At 51.5% G+C, this 21133-nt stretch overlaps 8 protein-coding genes across 8 annotated transcripts; 4 read left to right on the top strand and 4 right to left on the bottom strand.

Annotated features, from left to right (window-relative positions):
• Nucleotides 1-812: 812 nt before the first annotated feature.
• Nucleotides 813-1253, bottom strand: PtrM4_108590 (L51-S25-CI-B8 domain containing protein; the record flags this gene model as incomplete). The annotated part of the gene is made up of 3 exons (XM_001935899.2): nt 813-904; nt 961-1067; nt 1171-1253. 3 exons carry the CDS (start codon nt 1251-1253, stop codon nt 813-815), a joined length of 282 nt encoding a protein of 93 aa, XP_001935934.1.
• A 294-nt stretch (nt 1254-1547) lies between these two features.
• On the top strand, nt 1548-2173 carry PtrM4_108580 (UPF0041 domain containing protein; the record flags this gene model as incomplete). The annotated part of the gene is made up of 2 exons (XM_001935900.2): nt 1548-1708; nt 1849-2173. The coding sequence occupies 2 exons, from the start codon at nt 1548-1550 to the stop codon at nt 2171-2173; spliced, it is 486 nt and encodes a 161-aa protein (XP_001935935.1).
• Nucleotides 2174-4444: 2271 nt separating this feature from the next.
• On the bottom strand, nt 4445-7503 carry PtrM4_108570 (Tymo-45kd-70kd domain containing protein; the record flags this gene model as incomplete). Its single annotated transcript, XM_001935901.1, has 2 exons — nt 4445-7288; nt 7375-7503. 2 exons carry the CDS (start codon nt 7501-7503, stop codon nt 4445-4447), a joined length of 2973 nt encoding a protein of 990 aa, XP_001935936.1.
• Nucleotides 7504-8669: 1166 nt separating this feature from the next.
• PtrM4_108560 (uncharacterized protein) lies at nt 8670-9140 on the top strand (the record flags this gene model as incomplete). The annotated part of the gene is made up of 1 exon (XM_001935902.2): nt 8670-9140. The coding sequence occupies one exon, from the start codon at nt 8670-8672 to the stop codon at nt 9138-9140; it is 471 nt and encodes a 156-aa protein (XP_001935937.2).
• A 195-nt stretch (nt 9141-9335) lies between these two features.
• PtrM4_108550 (uncharacterized protein) lies at nt 9336-9488 on the top strand (the record flags this gene model as incomplete). Its single annotated transcript, XM_066107804.1, has 1 exon — nt 9336-9488. The coding sequence occupies one exon, from the start codon at nt 9336-9338 to the stop codon at nt 9486-9488; it is 153 nt and encodes a 50-aa protein (XP_065962253.1).
• Nucleotides 9489-9905: 417 nt separating this feature from the next.
• PtrM4_108540 (UBA domain containing protein) lies at nt 9906-13442 on the bottom strand (the record flags this gene model as incomplete). Its single annotated transcript, XM_001935903.2, has 1 exon — nt 9906-13442. One exon carries the CDS (start codon nt 13440-13442, stop codon nt 9906-9908), a length of 3537 nt encoding a protein of 1178 aa, XP_001935938.2.
• A 3873-nt stretch (nt 13443-17315) lies between these two features.
• Nucleotides 17316-17459, top strand: PtrM4_108530 (uncharacterized protein; the record flags this gene model as incomplete). The annotated part of the gene is made up of 1 exon (XM_001935904.2): nt 17316-17459. The coding sequence occupies one exon, from the start codon at nt 17316-17318 to the stop codon at nt 17457-17459; it is 144 nt and encodes a 47-aa protein (XP_001935939.2).
• Nucleotides 17460-17941: 482 nt separating this feature from the next.
• On the bottom strand, nt 17942-19858 carry PtrM4_108520 (uncharacterized protein; the record flags this gene model as incomplete). The annotated part of the gene is made up of 3 exons (XM_001935905.1): nt 17942-18927; nt 18977-19079; nt 19130-19858. 3 exons carry the CDS (start codon nt 19856-19858, stop codon nt 17942-17944), a joined length of 1818 nt encoding a protein of 605 aa, XP_001935940.1.
• Nucleotides 19859-21133: the final 1275 nt, after the last annotated feature.

The raw sequence follows: 21133 nt of genomic DNA, 5'->3' as shown, positions 1-21133 counted from the left end.
TTCCATTCTAAGTTGGTGGAGCTGCCTTTCGCGATTGTAGTCGCGGGCTTGGATGTCGCGCTTATGCTGTGAGCGGGTGTGATAGTACTTGCTGGATAGATTATCGTGTTGGTGACGGAGTTGCCGCATTTGCTCTCTTTGGCCGCGATATTGGGAGCGAATGGAGACTAAGGAGGTCATAAGCTGGCTATTGATGTCGAAGAGCGTGCCGATGACTAATTTAGAGGTGGTGGTGTCTTTTGGTGAAGGGGAAGAGGGTACGAGGGCGTTATCATTACGTTCTGGGAGTTGAGTGGGGGCACGGAAGCGGAACAGGTTGCGGAAGAATTTGTTGACTTGGGAGCTGGGAGAGGATGTGGGAGGTTCCATGGGTGAATAGATTGGGTTGGGATTGAAATGGAGAATTTGCACGGCTTTTGGACTTTGTGTACCTGGGTATCTGTGCAATGATGTTCAATACAGCGGAAAGATGACATAGATATACTATGAGCTTAAACATTTAGCAAATAACATGGAACATGGTTTCCTCACATGGAGGTAAGAGCTAAGACATTGCTGGAGGCTAGGAGGCAACGCGTAAAGCGAAGTTTGCGTGGGGTTGGAGTCTGAAAAACTGTGCAAGACATCAAGTTTGCTTCATCTGGAGAAACAGGGTGGATTGGTGGAGTGAAAAGCAGAATGTCTAGGTATGTGACGTAGAATGAGGTGAAAGAAGAATATCTTGGGTATTCATGCGATTGTATGCCAGCTATCTTGCTGTACTCTCCTGATCTATACACCATTGTTCTTTCGTCTTGTTCCGCAGAACATGCTCATGAACCCTTCTGCACTAGGTCTATGACTTGTTGTTCAATGGCCTTGTCGTCCAGTCCCTTGAGCGCTAGCTTCCGCTCCTTGCCAAAGTCTGTCCAAACCATTAGTATTTAAACTCCTGTGTCTCATCATCCTCTTGTAACGCACCGAATCGCGCATATACCGTGGGCTCGGTGCCGCTGGCTTCTCGGATCATGATGGGAAGGGATGGGTTGGCCTTCTTCATTGTGGGGTAGGTTCGCGTGAGGAAATTCCTGCGCATGAAATTAGCCCAGAATTCTCAAATATGCATCCCCCCGCTCTTGCGTTGCGCATCGCATCCGCAATCGTGTATCCTCCCACTTGGTTGTCGCATACCGTGTCGCAGCGCTGTGCTCGCTAGTCTGGCAGAACAAGAAGCGCAGCTCCTTCAATCCGTTTCCGAAAGCTTTGGACGCCATTGTTGAGGGCCTGAAGTAATCGTGTTTCGGGGGTCAATTCGTCGTCTCTGTCGTCACCTTCCGCCGACGACCTTGAGCGTTCGTCAAGCTCCCAAAAGTCGCGCCTTACCGCAAACAGCCTAACCCCACCGGAGCCAATTCATCGTAATCCCGGATTTATCAACAAGCTCGTGTGTCCGACATCGCGACCGCAACAACGTCAATTCTCAAGGACTCGCGAGCAATTCCGGTTCTCGACGCCAATTTCCCTGGATTGCCAAAGCCACGAGCGTTGTCAAGAAATACATAGCCATCATGTCGTTCCGCCCGGGATCCCGCATCTTCAGCACCTTCCGACCCTTCTTCCAGCGCGCAAATGCCCGCCGCGGCGTCAACACGGCTGCAGGCGCTGCTGAACCAGCTGGCTTTGCAAAGTTCTGGAACAGCCCCATTGGGCCCAAGACGGTGCATTTCTGGTACGCAATTTCCCCTTCTCAAGTGCTCGTTCAATCCAAGCCGGCGCATCTCCCCGCAATGTCCGAAGCGCATACATTTTGGCATTCGGACGAAGCTGGAGAACTACATAGTCAGGAAAAAATGCTAACAAACTCAACAGGGCACCAGTAATGAAATGGGGCATGGTCCTCGCCGGCGCCTCCGACTTCACCCGTCCCGCCGAATCCCTCTCCTTCACCCAAAACTTTGCTCTCATGTGCACAGGCGCCATCTGGACACGCTGGTGCTTCGTCATCCGCCCTAAGAACATTGCTCTGGCCGCTGTCAACTCGCTCGTCTTCTGCGTCGGTGCCACTCAAGTCGGTCGCATTTACATGTACAACCAGAGCTTGAAGGAAACCGAGGGCCAGGCCAAGGGCGAAATGCAGGACGTGAAGCGCACGGCTGAGAAGGCTGAGCAGAAGGCAGAGAAGGCTCTGAAATAAATTTGATGAGCTGGATAAGAGATGGGGAGGGAAGGGGTATGTATATCTACGCTGGAATGTGTACTAGCAGATACCCTAGTTCTGTATTTCGGGGCAGTCCTGTTCATGGTCAGAATATTGAAATCATAAATACCATAACGAACCCTACATGTACACTTTTGACTCATCACATGGGACCATGATGGACCAAAACGGGACGGGCTCGCAGTGAAGATGATATTACCAATATACTAAAGTTTCAACCTCACAACCAACCGCAAAACCCCTCCTCCTTTCTTTCTGTCCTTATACCCTTGACGTGCACACTACATACGTCACAAGGCATCCGTCTAATGCTCAGTGCGTCTAGACATTCCACACCCACATGACTTGAACCACTTCATCCCCTTTCTCATCGCCAGCTTCATATTCTTCTAGAACGGTACCGTAAATCGATATTGACGGTCTTTGGTGGGCCCACCGCTATTCCTTCCTGCGATCCCTTTCGAGTCGGCGGCACTTGCATTGGCTGGTTGCGGAGATTGTAATTCGCGGGGTGTGAGGGGCGTGGGACGTAGCTAAAATAGTCCATGGCGATTGATATGTATGTCTGGTTTCGGTGGTTGAATGATGTTGAACGGAGGGGTTCGTTCGAGTGTTGTATTGTTGGTTGGTTTTGGGTTGAGAGGGAAGTGATGGAAGTGCTGTCTTTTTTTGTTGGACGTTTGATACTTGTATGGGTAACGGGTGACGGGATTGTTGAAGTAGTAATGGCAGCTCGGTGGGTAGTGAGCTTGGTGGTGGTATGGAAGACGTTGAAGATGTGGAAAATACAACGACTGTGAGGTTTATAAGGAAACTGTTATGGGGTTGTCCTTTGGTAACGGAAGGAGCACTTTTCGTCGCTTTTTTTTTACAGAAAGGAAGTCTCATCCATTGCGCCAGAAACATTATCGAATATCTCGTAATAAACCAGCCAGCAGTATCCAACTTAAAGCCATGATTTTTCGCCTCCGAAACCCCCAATCCCGTAGACCTGACATAAAGCACCAATCCCAAACCCCACCCATCCCACTCCACCCTCCTATCCCCACCAACACCCACATTACGTACAACACGCCGTACACGAATTGATACACTCAGCACAATCACACCCACTACAACACTCGCCACAGCCCTCCCACATACTAAAACAACACTCCATGATAGCCTGGATGCAAAACGGCATGGCGAGTGTGCAATTCAGGTTCATGAGACAGCGGGAGCAGTTTCCTATGGGCTCGGCCGTGGCGGCCGAGGGCTTGTAGTCGCTTTCTTGTTGGTCTTCTTCGCCGGTGTTCATGGGTGTGTATGACATTGTTGATGCCATTTTGGGTGGTGGATATGGGGTTTATTTGATGGTGTTGATGTTGATGTTGGTATTTCGTAGTTGGGTGGCTGGTGTTGAAGTAGGGGGTAGTGTGTCGGTATCCAATATCCAGGTAGGGTATGTATGATCCTCGTATCCGGGTTTTTGTCTTGGAGAGAATACGAGGGTATAACACGTGGGAAACTTGTCACCGTTATTGTCGCTTAATGTCGCGTACTGATGTCGTTTTTTTACCAAGAAAGGTGACTTAGGGGTCTTCGCGCTATAAAAGCATCAACGCGTGACTCGCTTAACGTCAAGGCCACCCATCATGCCCACCACCATTTGCACAGCCCGTCAGTCTACCAGCCTAGCGCAATGTGGCTATCGTATTGCTGGAAGAGAGAAATTGAGGATGATTTCAGGCGCGCCAAATTCAGCTTGCTTGGCATGTGACTCGCTTGACGTTCGGGAGTTGAGCTGAAGGACATTGCGTTGTTTAGGCGAGTGTGGCTAAATAAGATCATTAAGTGGACCGACGAACAATGAAACATAAGTCAGTGACTAGTTGACATCAACATGGACGATATAAATACTAGTCACATCCTGGGTGGCGAAAACGGAACAGCAATGCAATGGCCAAAACCTGGAACGAAGCATATATAATTGATTCATGATGTGGGGTATCTTGTATGCGCGCCCGCCGTGCAGACATTGACATTATTAGAAAGTAAAAGGGGATCAAGGCATTCGATGCCGCTCGAAATAAACATTGGTAATGGAAAATGAGAAAAAACATCGTGTCAATCTAGAAAAGGATACCCAGACGCCTTTCCCTCGATGCTGGCAATCTTAAGCCTCGTAACATCATTCCTTTCGTAAAGGAGCTGCAAACGCGATTATGCCAGCGCGCATCATCACAGCTATGTCGGACTGACATGAACTCATACGCGGATGACAATGTTGATCCCTAGACCTCGAGCCTCGCGGATAGAACAGCCTAAGCATGTGCGCTCAACGCGACTGATGATGGCATGAAGTCCGTTCTCAGCACACCAAGCTCGTGCGAGCAACTCAAGATCTGGTGAAGACCGAGCGTCTAGCACAAGCACCGCCTTCTTGTTGTTCTTGATCGTTTCCTCATCGCTATCCTTGCTATTGGACAGCCTAAGCAAACGTTCCGAAGACTTGGATGTGTGTAGCGCAAACGGAAGTACAAATTTAGGATCCAGGACGTCGGTGACTGGCACAACCTGATGCGAATAGGAACTGTGTAGGGGATGTATGTTCATGGGCTTGCTTATTGTCGCAAGTGCGTCGGCCTCCGTCTCTGGCGGATCGTACATGCGCTTTGGGGTAAGGTCCTCAGCATCAGGGGGATGAGATAGCAGTGGCTCGAAACCATGGCTGTTTCGGCGTGACATTGTGTGTTTTGATGAAGATCTCGACAGTGTCCCAGTGACTGAACGTCTCATGACTTTAGGTCGGTGCCCGAGTTGGGAAAGCGCAGAAGCAGGTGTAGTACACGGCCAAGATGTAACGAACTGGACATCGTAGGTAAGCGTGATGGTGTGATTAGTCGCTGCATCGCCTAGGATAAACGTCATAGATGGAGCATGGACGTCGCTTTCGGTCTGTGGCCCAGACCAGTTGTCTCCATCGATGAGGTCCACGTTCATCGGAACGAGCTCCCATTGGGAAAAGGCAAGAGAAGAGGTTGGTATCGGGTCGAGGTCTCGAGGTAGCACAAAGTCCTCTGACTTGACGGTGTCCAAAGCATATCCAGGAACAATAGCTGAGTCCTGAGTGACCAGATCAGAGCCGTCTCTTACTCGCAACCGGTTGGTGTTTGAAAGAACCTCGCTGTGGATCGAATACCATCGCTCGCCGCCGTTTTCCGGTAGCTTTGGACAGGATACCCACCCCATGCACTCTGTAGAGCCCTTGACACAGGCCAGGGTCCGGCCAACGACAGAGTTCCTGCTCCAGAATGTTCTGCCGCCGAAGGTAAAGCCACCGTACAGATTAGCAGAGTCGCCAAGATTTGCAATTGCAGTGCTATCGTTCTCAAGTAGCGTGGACATGAGAAAATGCGAGATGGCTTCTCCAGGTAGCACAAGTCCGGCCAGGTATGATCGACTAAGCCATCCACCAACGTTGTTCAGACTGGATTTTGACTTTGTTTCCGGAAGCGTCGCCATCGGGGATAAGGGCATACGCAGAGCACGAGAGTTGTTGCGATGAAGAGAGGGCTTCCCGACATGTCCAAAGTAGCTGTCTAACTGATGTCCAGCCGGGAGTGGTGTTTCCAGCGGCGTTCCGTACACACTGATTCCAGAAGGAGTGTTTGAGTCAAACGGCCTTATACTAGGCGAGGACGGAGTGTTACCTTCCGTGGAGTCGTCTTGTGCTCCCAGTTTACGGGCTAGATCGGTCGAAACGACGTCAATATTAGGCCACTGTATAGTGTTTGCGAAGTGAAGCAGCCCTGAGAATTGCCGTGCCTGATGCTGTGGGAGCAGGATGAGGTCCGATTGTGGCAGTCCAGGGTGAATGCCCTGCGCCAACAGTGATAAGAAACCGCGAGACCTTGGTTGCGGCGATTCTTGTATATCGCTGCCTCTCATGATGAGAATGTTGTCCAAGAACCTCCGTGCCAGGATCAGATCCCAGTCGATCTTGGTGGTCTTCATCTGGAGAACTGCTTCCATGTCCTTGGGATTGATTTGCTGTCGCAGACCGGCATTGGACGCGTCGGCGTTTGTGAAGGCATCGAGTCGAAGTAGGAGCTCACAGGCGAGGGTAATCTGTAGCAGCAGTATCTCCCGCTCGGCCCACAGGGGTCGTGACTCGAAGTCGGAGGTGGGCTCAGGCTCGTTCCACAGAATCTGTCCCAGTCTGATCCTCCATTCGACAAGACTGAAGTCATACCAGACGCCTTCCAATGCCAGAACCCTGAGCAGTGCCGCGATTTGTGTTTGTAGTCCTGTAGGGTCTTCGGTGGAATCGTCATAGCCGGGAGGAGTGAGAAATTTGGTGAACAAGTTCGCATAGAGATCTCCAGAGCTTTGGTTGTTGAGGATAGTCATTGGCTCGGGACTGTCGTGGAAGGTTTCGTAAAGATCCTGGAACTCGAGCAAGCGGTCGTAGATGAGGCCTAGTTCGACTGGACGTATGCCTAGGCGCTCGGGGTTCGCCTGCATAACGTCTTTGTTTGTGCTCGTGCTGAGATAACCATTGCCTGACTGAGACTGTTCTGACGCGTTGACAAGGACGTCGGAATTGGGCAATTCTAGGAAATGCGAGAAGCCAATGGTGCCTGCCTCGATACCCTGTGCGCCAAGCATGTTGGGCAGTTCCACGACGTCCACTCCGTAGCCATTGTATTGTTTTGAGGCTCCCGGGACCTGCTCGGTCTTGGGCAGATGCTTCTGCAGGGTCGCAGCTGAGAAGGCGGGCTCGGCCAGTGGTGCTGAGTCGGTGGCATGCTTGGTGGTGGGCTCAGTGTTCCAGGGATATGCAACGGTGGGTGTGGAGCGACTGTCGGTCTTTGTGAGGCCAAAGCGCGGGGCTCCAGCGAAGAGGGAGCGCAGTTGACTCTCACTGAGGGGCTCGGCCTTTTCTTCTACCGTCTCTTGGGGCGGCGGTGTCACTACACGCTCCTGCTTCCCCTCCTTGACGGAAGGCATCCTGCCATGCTGGACTGGACTGGCCACTGGCTCTGGAGCGGATATGGAAGATATGGCGGGGACCTGGCGTGACAGTGGTTGCGAGTCCTTGGACAGTGTCTGTGTGCCGAAGTTTGGCATTAGCGCTGGCCTGTTGAGGCTGTAGTGATTGTATAACCACGGAACGAGGGGACAGGCCAACGTACAGACACCTCATGCGGCTGCTTCTGCTTCCATGCAGTGAAGAAGCGCAGCACACGCTGCCTCTTGCTCCTCTTCCTCTCCAGCTTTCCCACGTTCTCGTCAACCATGTCGTTATGCAGTCTTTGAAGCATGCTGGCGGCCTGCAGCTGGGCACAAGTAGCGGCGCATACTGGCGGACATATAAGGGTTTAAGGGGAACGTCAACAAAGCTCGCCAGTCGCCAGCCTAGGCGCAACACAGGGCTGCACAAGCACGTCAAGCATAGCGGAATCCCTGCTTGGTTGACAGGCGACAGGCGCACTGCGCAGTTGGCCTCGACTTGTGGGTAAAGGTGCTTGGTCCCTGTCCCGCATCAGTGGGCGATCAGAAGATGACGTCCAGCGTATCGCGACGCGGCGCAGGGTCCAGTCTGAACATGCCAGTCGGTAGCTGCAGCAGTTGGACCACCAACCTGCCTGCATCCACACCAAACAGCGCGTCTACATCCAAACCCTCCAAGAAACCAACAAACTCAATCAACCCAAACAAGGACGACCCTCGCGTTCACCGTCTTCACAAAAAGCCGTTGCTATTGACACGCTAATTCGGTCCGCTCGCCTCCAGAGTCCACACTGTGTGCCATGCCAAGCTTCTAGAACGTGACACTCCATTTCCGCTTCAAGCTCCTTCCCGCCTGCCGAACCTTGATCCTACCCACCAGCCACGTACTGTCAGACTCCATCCAACATGTTCAAAACAACTTGATCAAACTCAAGGCTGCCCGGATTTTCCTTCTTGGCCAACATAAGAAATGACGGCACAGATGGACCTTGAAACATGGCTCAGCACGTGCCGCTTTCTCAATTTCCTTCCCCGGACTCCGATTCACTCCATCAGCCGTGACCTTGCTCGGGCGAATACATGTCAATTGGCCAATTTCTCCTTAGTTTATTTCTGTTGTGAAGCTTTCTTAGAATAGTTTAGGCCATGTCTATTCTTCTCTACTCACCGTGACGATACTCTGCAAGTTATTGCCATCCTTCTCTACCTCTTCTTCCAATTCCACTTCTCTTATTTTCCTGCTTTCATCTTAATATCACAGCCTTCGTCTGATTACTAAAATCATGGTTGCCAGTTCGCACCCTCGCCAATCGCGACCCTCTCGCTTTCACTTGCACTATGACCCCGCATCATGCACTGGTTACACACGCTGCACTTTTCCGTTTGCTACCCGCGCACTACCTTTTTTTCCTCACCCAAACAGCACAATACCAAAGAAACCACTCCGCAGCAAAGCACCTGCAACATCAACATCACCATGGGCTTTTTCAACAATGCGTGGAAAGCTCTCGACGGCTTTGGTCAGGAAGCGGGAAAGCATGTCGGACCTGCACTGGGAGAAACTTGGAAACACTTGGATGCCTTCGGTCAAGAAGCGGGAAAGCATGTCGGCCCTGCCGTAGGCGAAGCGTGGAAGCATATGGATGCCTTTGGCCATGAAGTCGGTAAACACGTTGGCGGCGCTGCGCACGAGGCCTGGAAGAATGCCGACGCCTTTGGTCACGAAGCGGGAAAGCACGTTGGTACCGCGGCAGTACGTGGCAAGAAATGGGTCGAAGAACATCCCAAAGAGACAGTCGGTGTCGTGGGGTGTGTGCTTGCTGCACCTGTCGGGATTGCGGTTGCGAGGGGAATGTTAGGCATGGCTGGGTTCACTGCTACAGGAGTTGCTGCTGGTATGCTACCTCCCCTCTTGAATACAATGCCTAGGTGTCTTGGACTGACATGAACTCTAGGATCCGCCGCTGCCGCAGCGCAAGCTGGCATCGGCAACGCCGCGGCTGGAAGTGCTTTTGCTATCCTGCAGAGCGCTGGTGCTGGGGGTGCAGGTGCTCTACTTGTCAATGGTGTTGCTGCTGGTACGGCCACAGCGGCAGCCGTTGCGGCTACTGCTCCTGGACTTATCAAGGCTATCAAGGAGGACATGAAGGCTATCGAGGAAGACCAGCAGGAAACCACCGTTGACAACATCGCATGCAAGCATGAAGACGAGGAAGAGGAGGGACATGCAACTGAAAAGGGAGAGGACGGTTCTACATCTGAGGAGGAGAAAGTTCCTGCAACTGAGAAGGAGTAACTCCGCACTCATCTCGTCATGATGTGCTTTCAGGCGTGCGAGCAACTATGCTGCACTGCTAAAACCGATGTATATTCAGAGTAAACACTCCAGATAATACAAAATCACATGAAACCAAGATCAATCATTGTCTCAATTTCCCAACCCACCAAGACATTTATTATTGCACATATCATGCAAATGCTACCTAAAAATATTCATCGAAATAATACAAACAACAAAGAAAAGGGGAATCCTCAAACGAAAGGACGGGTATATACGCGAGCTGCACCAAGTTTCAAAAAGAAAAAAGAAGGACAAACCCTCCGCCGCCAAACAAACGGCGACAACAAAAAAAACAAAACAAAGAGAAATCCTCCTAAAACGAAAGTTACTATTTTTAACCCATGTCGATTAAAAAAACCTGGCGTGTGTTCTTCAGGTCTGTCGAGCAAGCAACAATTCAACTGCACGATCAACCCTCAGGCCCGTACCCAAATCCGTCAATTTGAGTGCTTCCCTCGCTTGCTCGGGTGTAAATCCCATCTCCACAATGCGGTAAATAGCTTTGTCTGCCGTGTTCTCATGGCTCTGCGACCCGTAGATGTTGTGTTGTTGTTCATGTTGCAGGTGCGCCGCGCTCCTGACGCTGGCCGAACTTGACTGGTCTTCGCTGCGCTGACGGATGTGTCGGTAGTAGAGGCCGTTGTTGTGGTGGGGGGTTGAAGCAGATTGGGGTCTAAAGGCTGGGTGAACTGAATCCGGGTTAACGGAAAGGGGGTGGTGGGGTGGGTCTTCGAGGATGGAAGGCATGAATGTGCCTGTGCTGTAGCGGTGCCAGTCTCGGTTGCTTTGGCTTGCAGAGGTAGATGGACTTGGAAGGAGCGGTTGTGCAACAATACGCCGAGGTGGCGAGTTCCTGTCTGAGACGCTGCCCATTGTGTAGGGATCCCGGTAACTTTGTACTGTCGACGCTGAGGGGGTAGGGAGAAGAGGTTGAGCTGCAGTCCGACGTGGTGTTGATGGTGGCCGCTCTTCCGTATATGGATCGCTCGAGGCTATGCTGTACCGGTTGTAGTTACTGGGTACTGTAGATGCTGATGGTGTTGGTAACAGTGGCTCAGCAACTGTGCGGCGCGGCGGAGATGATGGCCTGGAATTTACTCCTGAAGCTGGAAGCTCACAGATAGGTGGCAGATATACCTGTTCAAAAGTTGTGCCTGATCGTAGAGCCGGAACATGGGTCACGAGGTCATTCTCGGATCCTTGTGCTGGTACGCGAGGCCGTGTCAAATTCCGAATCACAGTGTCCCATTCTGACATGGGCCGCTCTTGGGACATTCGAATCATTCGCCGATGTTCACCACTGTTCTTACGCTCCCGAAGCTCTTTGATGTGCCTTTGAAGACGAATCTTTGATTGCTGGCGCTGAACATCACGGGTGGAGATCCTGGCAAAAGTATTGGCAATCTTGTCTTCGTACACACGGGAAGCTGCTTCCTTGAGAAAGGTTCGTCGGGTGCTCCTAGCTACCGGAGGCTTCCAGTTAAGCCACCCGTTTTCGGCAGCAATCTTGAAGGCTGTTGGGTCTGATGGATGGTACGGGCCGGTGAGTTTGAGAACAGCTCTCGGACCAAAAGTTAGGAGGTGATAGCACCATTCGTCAAGCATCATTTCCTCGCCGTCAATGTCGCCGCCACGAATGTCCGTGTTGTCGTATATCCCGGCCTGACGTGCTTGCACGGTGCGTCCCTCAAAGTTTTGTAGGAGCACTCCCAAACAGTTCCAAAGCTCCATCATGTCGAAGAGCTGTTCAGCGCTCAACCCCCCCTCGTTACCCTTTCCAAAACTCTCAGGTGCACTGACCAATGTGTCGTTCATGAAATCGGTACTCATGATGCTAAAAGTGCACGTGCTCTGATGAACCAACACACCTCCGTTGAGCCAGTCCATCTGAGCAACAATGTCGTCCTCCCGCCCTTTGCCTGAGCCAAATATCTTGCAGAATGACCAAATACGCCACAGCGCATCGTCAACTCTTGCCGACTCCGCTGGGCATGCGCTCATGAGCGCAGCTGAAATTTCCGATCGTACAAAAGATTGACACTTCTCCATAATCTCCAATTTGATAGCGCGAATAACCTGTACATCGCGCTTCTGGAGCTGTAGATATCCATCAGTCGTGTATTCCTCATCCGGTCTTGTCACCTCCAAGTCTTCGGCATGTAAGCGATCATGACCAGGGAACGCAATCTCGCGGAATTCCCATGCTGGAGGCGACATCTTCCGGAGGGTAGACTTGATGAGACTGAGCTCATGGCGCTTGAACACTCGGTAGAAGCCTTGGTTGACGAGAGCCGCAGAAAACAGATCTTCGAAATGATCTAGGTGTCGCAGAATGCCAAGAATAACGGTTTCCGCGCCCTGGGGTGTGATGTTCGGTTTTTTGGTATCCAAGATAGTTTCCGGGGTAAACACCTGAGCCACGCTCGTCCTTTTGTACTGTGGAATCATTAACTTCAATGTCTTACTCCCTCGAGAGCGGCCTCTCATCAGCTGCGAAGCAATATGATCCGTAGGTACGCGAGTCTGTACAGACTTCCGCTTGCTGGATTTGCGAGGGACAGCCGGGGGTGGAGAATCTGGTAGAGGGATGGTAGCGAGATCCCATTGGTGTTGGCCTGCAGCTTCGCCCCCACTCGGAGGTTGACGTACATCCCCCCGGAAAGGGCTGCCTTCGGCAAGGGTTGTCCTTTCTCGGTCATCGGCGGGGAGATCGGTAAGGTTTTCACATGCAGACAACTGCTTTTGAAGTGCGCATTCGGCCTCGCTCAGAGTAGGGCTAAGTACTACTGGTGAATCTGAGAACCTTCCAGGTATGTATCGGCCAATCGCTTGGTTGCCTGTGCACAGACTTGCGGCAGTCCTTTGCCGCGGACCGCTCCGTTTGGAGGACTTGCGGTTCAATGTTGGACTGCGTGATATCTTCGTGATGTGTGAAGCATGCTGTGCATCGTGATCTGTACAAGTAATTTGAAAGACAGCTTCTTCTTCACCGAATGGTGCGTGGGTATACCTTCGAGGTAACGCAGACGACGGAGCATGACGACGAAGCTGCTCATCATCAAGGTTTGTGGTTATCTTTGGTGAAGATTCTAGGGTCCCGTCGGGAACCAGAGTCTGGCCACTGGGAAGGTACTTGGATGATTGCGGTGGGCCCCTTTGTATTGGTGAGACGTCATGTTCCAAACTTGTCTCCGACGAGCGGTTGCTGAGCACTGACGATTTATCGCTCTCCTCTGAAGCATAAGAAGAGCTGCTCGAATGTGTCGGCGCCGAAGGCTGAAGTCCTGTAGTGCTGTGAATTGTACGCTCCAGTTGCCCGAATGGGATAGCTTGCGGTTGCGATTGCGCACACGGGGAAACGATAGAATTTCGCCTAAAAACGTGGCTTGCAGATTGGGGCGATATATCGTGATCGCTTCCGTGTCCGGCAGGGCTGAAGTTTGGGAGAGCGGGGAGCGGCTGATCGCACCTTCCACTAGGGATTACTATTTGTATCTTGGGTCTTGAACGCCTGTCGGGGCCGAGAGTCTTTTTCGTGCGGCTACTTGAAGAGCTGCCATCCTTTCGCTGCCACTGGATCTTCCCATGCTTGTAGGTTCCGATGGCGTAATTCAGCGATTTGTGGTGCTCTTTCGATTTCGATTTCGATTTCGGGCTCGAGCTAGAATTGCTTGTTGCTTTTTTCTGTTTCCTCCCCCAGATAGACACGGATCCTGCGAGTAACGATGCGGGGGATTTTGCTGATGACGGCGACATGCCAGCTTTGATACGCAGATAATCTTGTGCTGCTACATCTTGCTCATCGGAGTGGCAATGCGCTGGGGATTCTGGGGATTCTGGATATTCTGGAACAGCTCGTAGGATTGTGACCAGCTGCTTCGATTTCCTGTCTCCTAGTAACTTGGACATCCTCTTCCTGATTGCGTGGGGCGATGGTCCGTTCCGAGGCTTACTATGTTCCGTAAGCGGCTGGAGTTGTCTGCTTCATTCGATGACGTGGTGGGCTGCAGCAAAAGTTGACATAGGTGATCGTAGTGGGAAAGGGTTGCAAATGTGTAGTCTTGTAAGGGATTTTTTATTAGAGCCGTAATCAGGAATACAGGTCAGTCACACTGGGTGAGCATGGACTCTATACTGACCGACGCCAAAATAGCAATACCTCTCGTAAGACGTTTTGTTGGCCGGGGTAAACGAATAGCGTGGCTATGGCGCGCCGAAGACGATATTCCTCCAGTCCTCGGCGGAAGCTAAGCTGAGCTGAGATGATGACAGACTCTGGATCGCGGCACAGCATGACTCTGCGAATGAAAGTGCCGATGGGACACGCATTCCTAGATGGCAACTTTCCCATCACACCCCAGGATCTTTTCTATCATGGAAACCAGAGCGATCAAAGCAAATGAGTTGTGGTCAACGGCGCAGATGCGGGAGCATTGAAAGTGCCGGGGTTAGTGTTGGCTGTGGTATCGGACCGCGAGTGATCGCCGGTGGGGCCGCGCCTATTTGCGGCATCAGTGTGAGTGCACTTGCTCAGCCATGCAGTGCGCCAGTTTGGGGGCCGCAGTGTTGGCATCATATTACGCCCGCCGCCTATACCACACTGTGCCATTCCACTCCGTTCGCTACTGTTAGGCCCAGCTCTGTTTTGAACCCCACGGATCCTGATGTTTGGCCTTATATGACGCATCGCACCTTTGTCCATGTTGTTTCATCCTCCAACCCCATCATTCATTCCACTTTTACATCATGTGTCAATCTCTCGGGCCCTTATCGCTTGTCTTGCCGCGAACGATGCCGCTGACGCGTCCGGACAGCTGCTCTGTTCTCCACGATCAATTCGTTACTGTGGCTACAAGACACATGCATCCACAGCTTCCGAGTGGACCAGCTAATACCAACAGTTAGACCTCATAATAATTATATTACTACAGATTTATGGTCGCATAACTTCGACTCACGAATGTCTGGGTAGACACATTTAGACTTATCCCGTATTTCGGAGGGGCTCGGGTCTATACGAACATGAGTGAGTCCGTGGCACGGCCACATATACCGTAGGAAGGTCCAAGCGGGCTTGGGGTTCTCTCGGTGGTTATTACCTACTGGCCGGATTTGCCGTTGCACCACGTCTTCGGTCCTGCAAGGCTATCAGGAAGGCTGGATCCATCCAGCCCACCCAATTTCTGCATCACAGAAAGCCACTGTCTCGGGATGCGGGCTTGTTCAGCTCCACGAATGTGCCTCCGTAGATACTGATGTGTCCGCAACCAAGCCGCCTAGCAATCTAGTATCGAAGTGACATCTCTCTTCATGCTTACGGAGATGAGATGGCTATATCATTGGGTGAGCACTTAGTTCGGGCTTTGAATTTCACACAAAATATAGAGTTTACTTGGAGACGAAAATAGCTTCTTTTTGTACAACATGGCAACAGACATGATCTTCGACTGGCCGTGACTTGGTCGTGTTTAGTTTTACTCGGTCAACTTCACAAAGCTCGTCACGAGACCGGAAGGGCTTGCTAGCCGATGCAAAGTAATCTAAACACAGAGCAATGACAGTCTAGCATCTTTCAGTAAGGCAATGGCAGGTGCGATTCGCGTCAGGAGCTAATGTGCGTCTAGGTAAAGCACAGTGTTGAAGCAGACTAAAAAGGAGTATGCAGCCAAGCTGTCCTTAATGTGTAGCGTATCGAGCTTACCACTGCAGGATCATCCATGACATTCAAGTCACTGGTAGCGTGCTGAGTGGGTCTCATGCCGAGAGACAGCTCCAAATCCTCGAAGATCGCGCGGCCATGCTTGAGAAGTGAGCAGTATGTAGACATCCTCTGAACACTACCGATGAGTGATCGGGCAGATCCACGCAGATCTCAAACGATACTCTAATCAGCTTCTCGTACCGCTTCTCGAAAGAATGCGTGCGGTGTTACCCTCGGAGCTCCCCGAAAATGTCTACGAACACATATTTGACACCACTAAACCCATCGTCGTTCCAAGAATTGACAACATGAAGTCTGTGACCCCAATAAACCGTGTTCACTGTAGTGTAAGAAGAGAACAGAGTGAAACTGACCAAGACTGCATTGATCCTTTTGCCTTTGACGACTACTTGTCCGCTGCTATCATCGGTTTGCCTACCAGCACAGAGATCCAGGATCTATCCTCGCGAAAGAATCCCTTTTTCTTCCGTGGCTGCAGGGATTCGATAAATGTCACTGACTTTCTGGATCTCAAAGTCTAATTTGGTAAGCATATATGCGATCTTGTGAGACACTTGCGCGTCTATCTTCGCTGCGAGGACTTGGAGCGCGATGTTATCTACGAGACATGGTTAGTACCACCGATGGTGACCACAGTCTCCTCCCGTGTCTTTCGGACTATGGATGAGTCTGAGACGTACGGACAGTACCGCTCTCGGCTGGACGGCCTACAGATGCTTAACTATGCAAGTCACAAGATTGTGCTTGAAATCTGCGTCTTCTACAAGCAGCACACGTTGGAAGTGTCAATAACGTCAAGCTTAATCTCTTCGAGTGCGGTCACTCTGTATATCGTGACGCAAAGCAAGCAGGTGCAGATGTCAGAGTACGTTGGAAAGACTCTCACCTGGGTGACATAAAATACTGGACAGTGTGGGTAAGCACCCAATAGATGTGTCTGGTGATTACAGTGGCTTTTTGCACTACCATGTCCAGTATTTTATGACACCCGGGTGCTTTGACTATGGTGATGGAGAAGATTGGACCGAGTATCTCCTGCTGCGCGAAGAAGACCGGATCAAGGTAACAATATATCCCAACATGCTCGATGATACCAGCACACTCTACGATGAAGAGTTCTTTGCACGCGCGTCGAAAAATAGGAGCTGGAGACATGGGCTTATTAACGGCGTGGTTTTTTCTGGTTGCCATTGCGAATTTTTTGCAATGCGCAGAACCTGTGGTTGTTTACAAGGACGCTGTTGGTGCTCTCAGGATCCTACCAAAAGATGCTAGGTCTATCGAGCTGGCAAGGAAAGTGCGGAACTCAATGCGGTTTGTTTATTCTTCACCAGAATGATATTATCATGTGTTCTGAGGGTGGGAATATGCCTCTTAGTGTTATATGATAGGTACACAGACATGTAGTTTTAAGAAGGGATAGTATTGTGGTGACGGAAACACAGGATCTATGCTAGGTACACAGAATATGATTTACAAAAGCGGCGATATTCTAGTGACGGAAACACAGAAGCAACTCATTTTGACAGAGTTGAGATCTAATGCTCCGAGTGAATAATGTGATAGCTAGTGCATCTTCACTTTACAATACCGAATCTGCGTCACATTCACCCCAACGACCGACCATAACAACGCCACCTTCTACACTGTACACCTCATCCTTTATGCATTCACCAACGCCCCTCCATACTCCCCTGCCAATTCACAAAGCACTATATCGTCTTCCATATAATTCCACCTTAACCTTGCCCCTAACTCTCTCATCAGCTTTCTCAGCACACAACTACACAGCTACCATGTCATCAACCACTACCACCATGCCAGCTGCCACCACTTCCTCCAACACCACCGCACCCCCAGCCCGTTCCCACATCCGATTCGGCACCCTGCCCACCCGCGACACAGTCCGCCGCTACCCCTCCTCCTACACACACCCCACCAAGTCTGACTCCTTCTCCTCTTCGCACTCTGACCACTCGTCTCATTCTGCAGAGTCTTCCAAGACTGGCAAACAGCAGCAGGGTGCGACAGACTTTGATAGCATTCTGAACCCTAGTCAGATGCGGTCTATGGCTGAGATTGACAAAGAGGAGGAGGTGCATATGCAGAAGACGGGGACGGTCAAGGCGAAGAAGATGGGGGGTAAGCTCTTGCTGGGCATGGTTGCGAAGGTTAGTTCTTTGGGGAAGGGTAAGGGTGTTTGATTTGCTTCAATCATGAGAGATGGGGGTTGGGATGAGATGAGCATTGTTTAAGTGTTTGTTATTGGAATTCCTTTCACCGGTTTATGATTCAAGGCTGTATAGTCACATGTTTCTCTTTGCCGACTGCGTAGCTCATTTCGATTCGCTTGATGTGTTTCAAGAGTCGTATATTTTGAAAATAAAAAGCCAAAAAAGTATTAATTACAAATTCAAATAACCAGAAATTGTGATTGCAACCGTGACCGTGAAATTTGTGTGCCTTGTTCTGCTATGCGTGCGTCATGACATGTTCGTTACTATGGATACACCGAGCCTCGTAAGTAAAGTAAGACCAACATGACAAATTATAACAAGCAAGGGAATATTCAGCCCAACAGAGACACCGAAAGAAAGAGAAATAGCTCCATTGATAGAATCGGGGTATATGTCGTAACTTCATGATTTTGATGGGTGCGTTACCAGGTCGTTTTAGACACATCTTACTAATAGCGACGGGAGTCGTAGCTTCTGTTCTCATATCCACCACCTCCATTTCGTCCTTTGTAGTCATCATCACTGCCATACATGGATCGCGACTGAGAGTCGAGCGGTCCATCTAATCCTACTCCGCTGCGACGCCGACTGTGTCGCCTGCTATCTGTATCCTTGGTGTATCGACGAGTGTCATCATCAGTATTGTGCATGCTGGAACCATAGTAGCTGCCAGGCATGTCTCGCACATTTGGATCAGACTGGGTGCCATAGTTGGAGAAACTTGGGCTTCGTGGTCGGGCGTTGGTTGAGCCGGCGCGAGGGTGATGAGACGGTGGGCAGTAGGAATTGCCGGGTGATTGTACCCACGGTGCTTGGCCAGCATTAGACTGTGCACGTCGACGCTTCTCGTTCGCTGCAGTGTCAGAATGAGAGCTCGAGTTCATGTCATCATACGATTTCCCGCCCCCTGGAGCTGCTGAATAGGGCTTACGCTCGCGTTCAATGGGCACAGATGTCGGCATGGGCTCGTCATCTGTGTCAAAAGACCGCGTCTCTGGTTTCGAGGCATAAGGGCTGCGCTCACGCTCCAGACTGGGTCCTGGTGAAGGGGCTTGTGGCTTTGGTGGGGGCGGTGGGAATGAGGGTGCCTTGCGAAGTGGACCGACCCGCTCGGAAGACAGGACTGCGGCGAATCTTTGTTGGGCTTGCAGGTTTTCGACAGTCGGAAACATCCTGCGAGGCAGCTCTTTGGGAAAGCGCTCCTTTCGATCATCGGCATTGCTGATGGGCATGTCCAAGATGGCTTTCACCAGGCGATCGTACTCTGCGTCAGGATATGCCTGGATTAAGATGGCCATCCATTCCTGGAAACCATCAGGCGTAAGTGCAGGTATGCGCGGCTGCTCTGCAGGGTGCTCTTGAATGAAGTGATGTTGGCATCGCAGGTCTCGGTATATCTTGGACAAAGATAAGTAGTCGATTTCTCCAAATATCCCTATTGCTGTTAGTATGCGAAGCAAGGAAATGTTGCATGTAAGCCTTACTCTTCCATGGATAGATCTCATCTTGAATCTTGACGTCTTCATAGAATTTGAGCATCTTCGCGGGCGAGATGACCAGGCTGTGCTTTGGTTCGTAGTCCTCAATCTACACGCAAATCAGCTCGCATTCCGCTACGCGCAGTCATTAATACATACCAAGTGCAGCGCCAGCCCTCTCAGGAGCTGGCCTAAACGAGGCAAAGGCCGGCCATCTGTCTCGAACAGCCGCTGCCACATTTTCTCAATCGGGGTGTATTCCTCGGTCGCCATTCTGGTCGGGGGGTTTGGTCGCACAGGCGGCCGCTCTCGTTCTTGAGGTACACTTCTCTCGAAGCGTGGAGTAGGTATGTCACTGCTGCCATCCAACAGTGGATCACGATACAAAGGGTCGCGGTCAGGGGACGGTTGGCTTGGGAAGTCTGTGCGCTTTGGCGATGGAGGCGTGTAAACGTCTCGAGGTGGAACAGAGTTGTTTGTCGATGTCGGCGAGGGCGGGATCCATTGATGCGACGAGACGGGCACGTGTTGGGAGGTTGTCGTACCAGTTATCCCACTTGATTTGATCTCATCCAATACCGACCTCTTCACTTCGGCAGCGATTTGAGCGATGAGTTGTGGATCAACACCACTAGCAGCATCCGACTTCTCAAACGCATGGCCGATGGCAGACTTGAGTGGCTGCTGGATTGGCTGCGAGTTACAGTCAAAACTGCGTCTGTCCCATGCCGGGCTATTGTCACGAGGCTGACGCTCGGACGCGTCGGTGCTTGTGCGCGATATGGGCCTTGTGCCGTACTCCGGGCTTCTATCGCGAGGATAGTAGTTAGTATCGTAGGAAGTGGGATAGGGAGGGTGGTTGGCGTCGAACTGGTCGCGATAGGCCATGGTGAAGTCCAATGGCAAACGGTCGGGTAGGGCTGCAGTATGACGTTGCTAGGAGCGAGTAGTAGAGCGGGCGACCGTTTGTGGAGCGCAGCGATTAGGTGCTGCTACTACTGCAAAAAAGCCATGCAGGTGCGCTGGCGACAGATTGCTAGAGAAGACTGATGCAGGAGAAATGGAGAGATGAGGGTGGAGAGAGGGGAGCTTGGGAGTCAGATTGTGGGCACAAACACGGCACAGCGGCCTCTACGGTTTTCTATCAGGCAGCGATACCCCGGGTAGGCATGGGGGAGAGAAAGAGAAGGTGGCAAGCAATGGGTTGAACAAGGGAGTTTTCTGTCAAGTTTGACTGGTTGCGCGCAGCTTCATCCTCAGCCTTGTTCGCCATGGAGGTGCCGCACACAGGCGTGCGAGGTTACTGGTAGGCAGCGTGTTTTGGGTGCGTCATACGGGCCAGAGACGTCATCATGGGCTATTAAAGGTACACCCCCCAGGCAAGTCGCAGGTGCAGGTGCCAGTGCCGTAGATCGTCAGGAGATGGACCTGGGACACTGGGCACGATATATGTGGAGAGTTAAGGGGATGACGCGATCTGTTTGTTTGTTTAGGAGCTGTCAGTGACGCGGCGGGACTCTGGCTTATTTGTTGTCTTCGTTTCAACGTCTTATGGTAGCCACCAGCTGGCCACTGCGCGGTGCAGGCGGCATGACACGCATCCCCCGTATATCTAATGAGAAACAAGCTCGCCATTGTTCGCAAAAGGGGTAGCAGCGGACGGGACGATATCATTTGCGCAATATCTATCAGCGACGGAGTGACGGGCTATGGTGAGGCGGGGCGGTTACCAGGCCGGGGCAAATCAAGTGCATGTGGCGAGGCGGCTGAAGTGAGACGGCATGTGTGCGAACAGGCGCAGACGTGGGTAGAAACAGCAGACACAGACAGGCATTGAGCTTAGGCTTCAGGCGCCTGGCGTGATAGTGGCAGCCCAGCAGACACGGATACATGCAGATTCGGAGGTCCGATAAGTCCACAGCTGGGCACCCACCAGATAGATGGAAACCCGGGTTTGCATATCCCCCAGATAAATGGGAATGGGAAACAGCAGGGACTTGGCCTATTTACAGCAGACGAGGCCGTGGCCCTGCATTGTCGTTAGGTCAAGATATATTAAATGCTGAGGCATTGCTGCAACCATGCAAGCGCCCGCCGAGCTTTGGGACGTGGGACGTGGGACCGACACCCAAGTAGTCAACCCAGGTAACAACATCTCAAGCT

The sequence above is a fragment of the Pyrenophora tritici-repentis genome, chromosome 5 (genome assembly GCF_003171515.1).
Source record: "Pyrenophora tritici-repentis strain M4 chromosome 5, whole genome shotgun sequence".
NCBI classification, from domain to species: domain Eukaryota; kingdom Fungi; phylum Ascomycota; class Dothideomycetes; order Pleosporales; family Pleosporaceae; genus Pyrenophora; species Pyrenophora tritici-repentis.
This window is presented reverse-complemented; position numbering and strand designations above follow the sequence as displayed.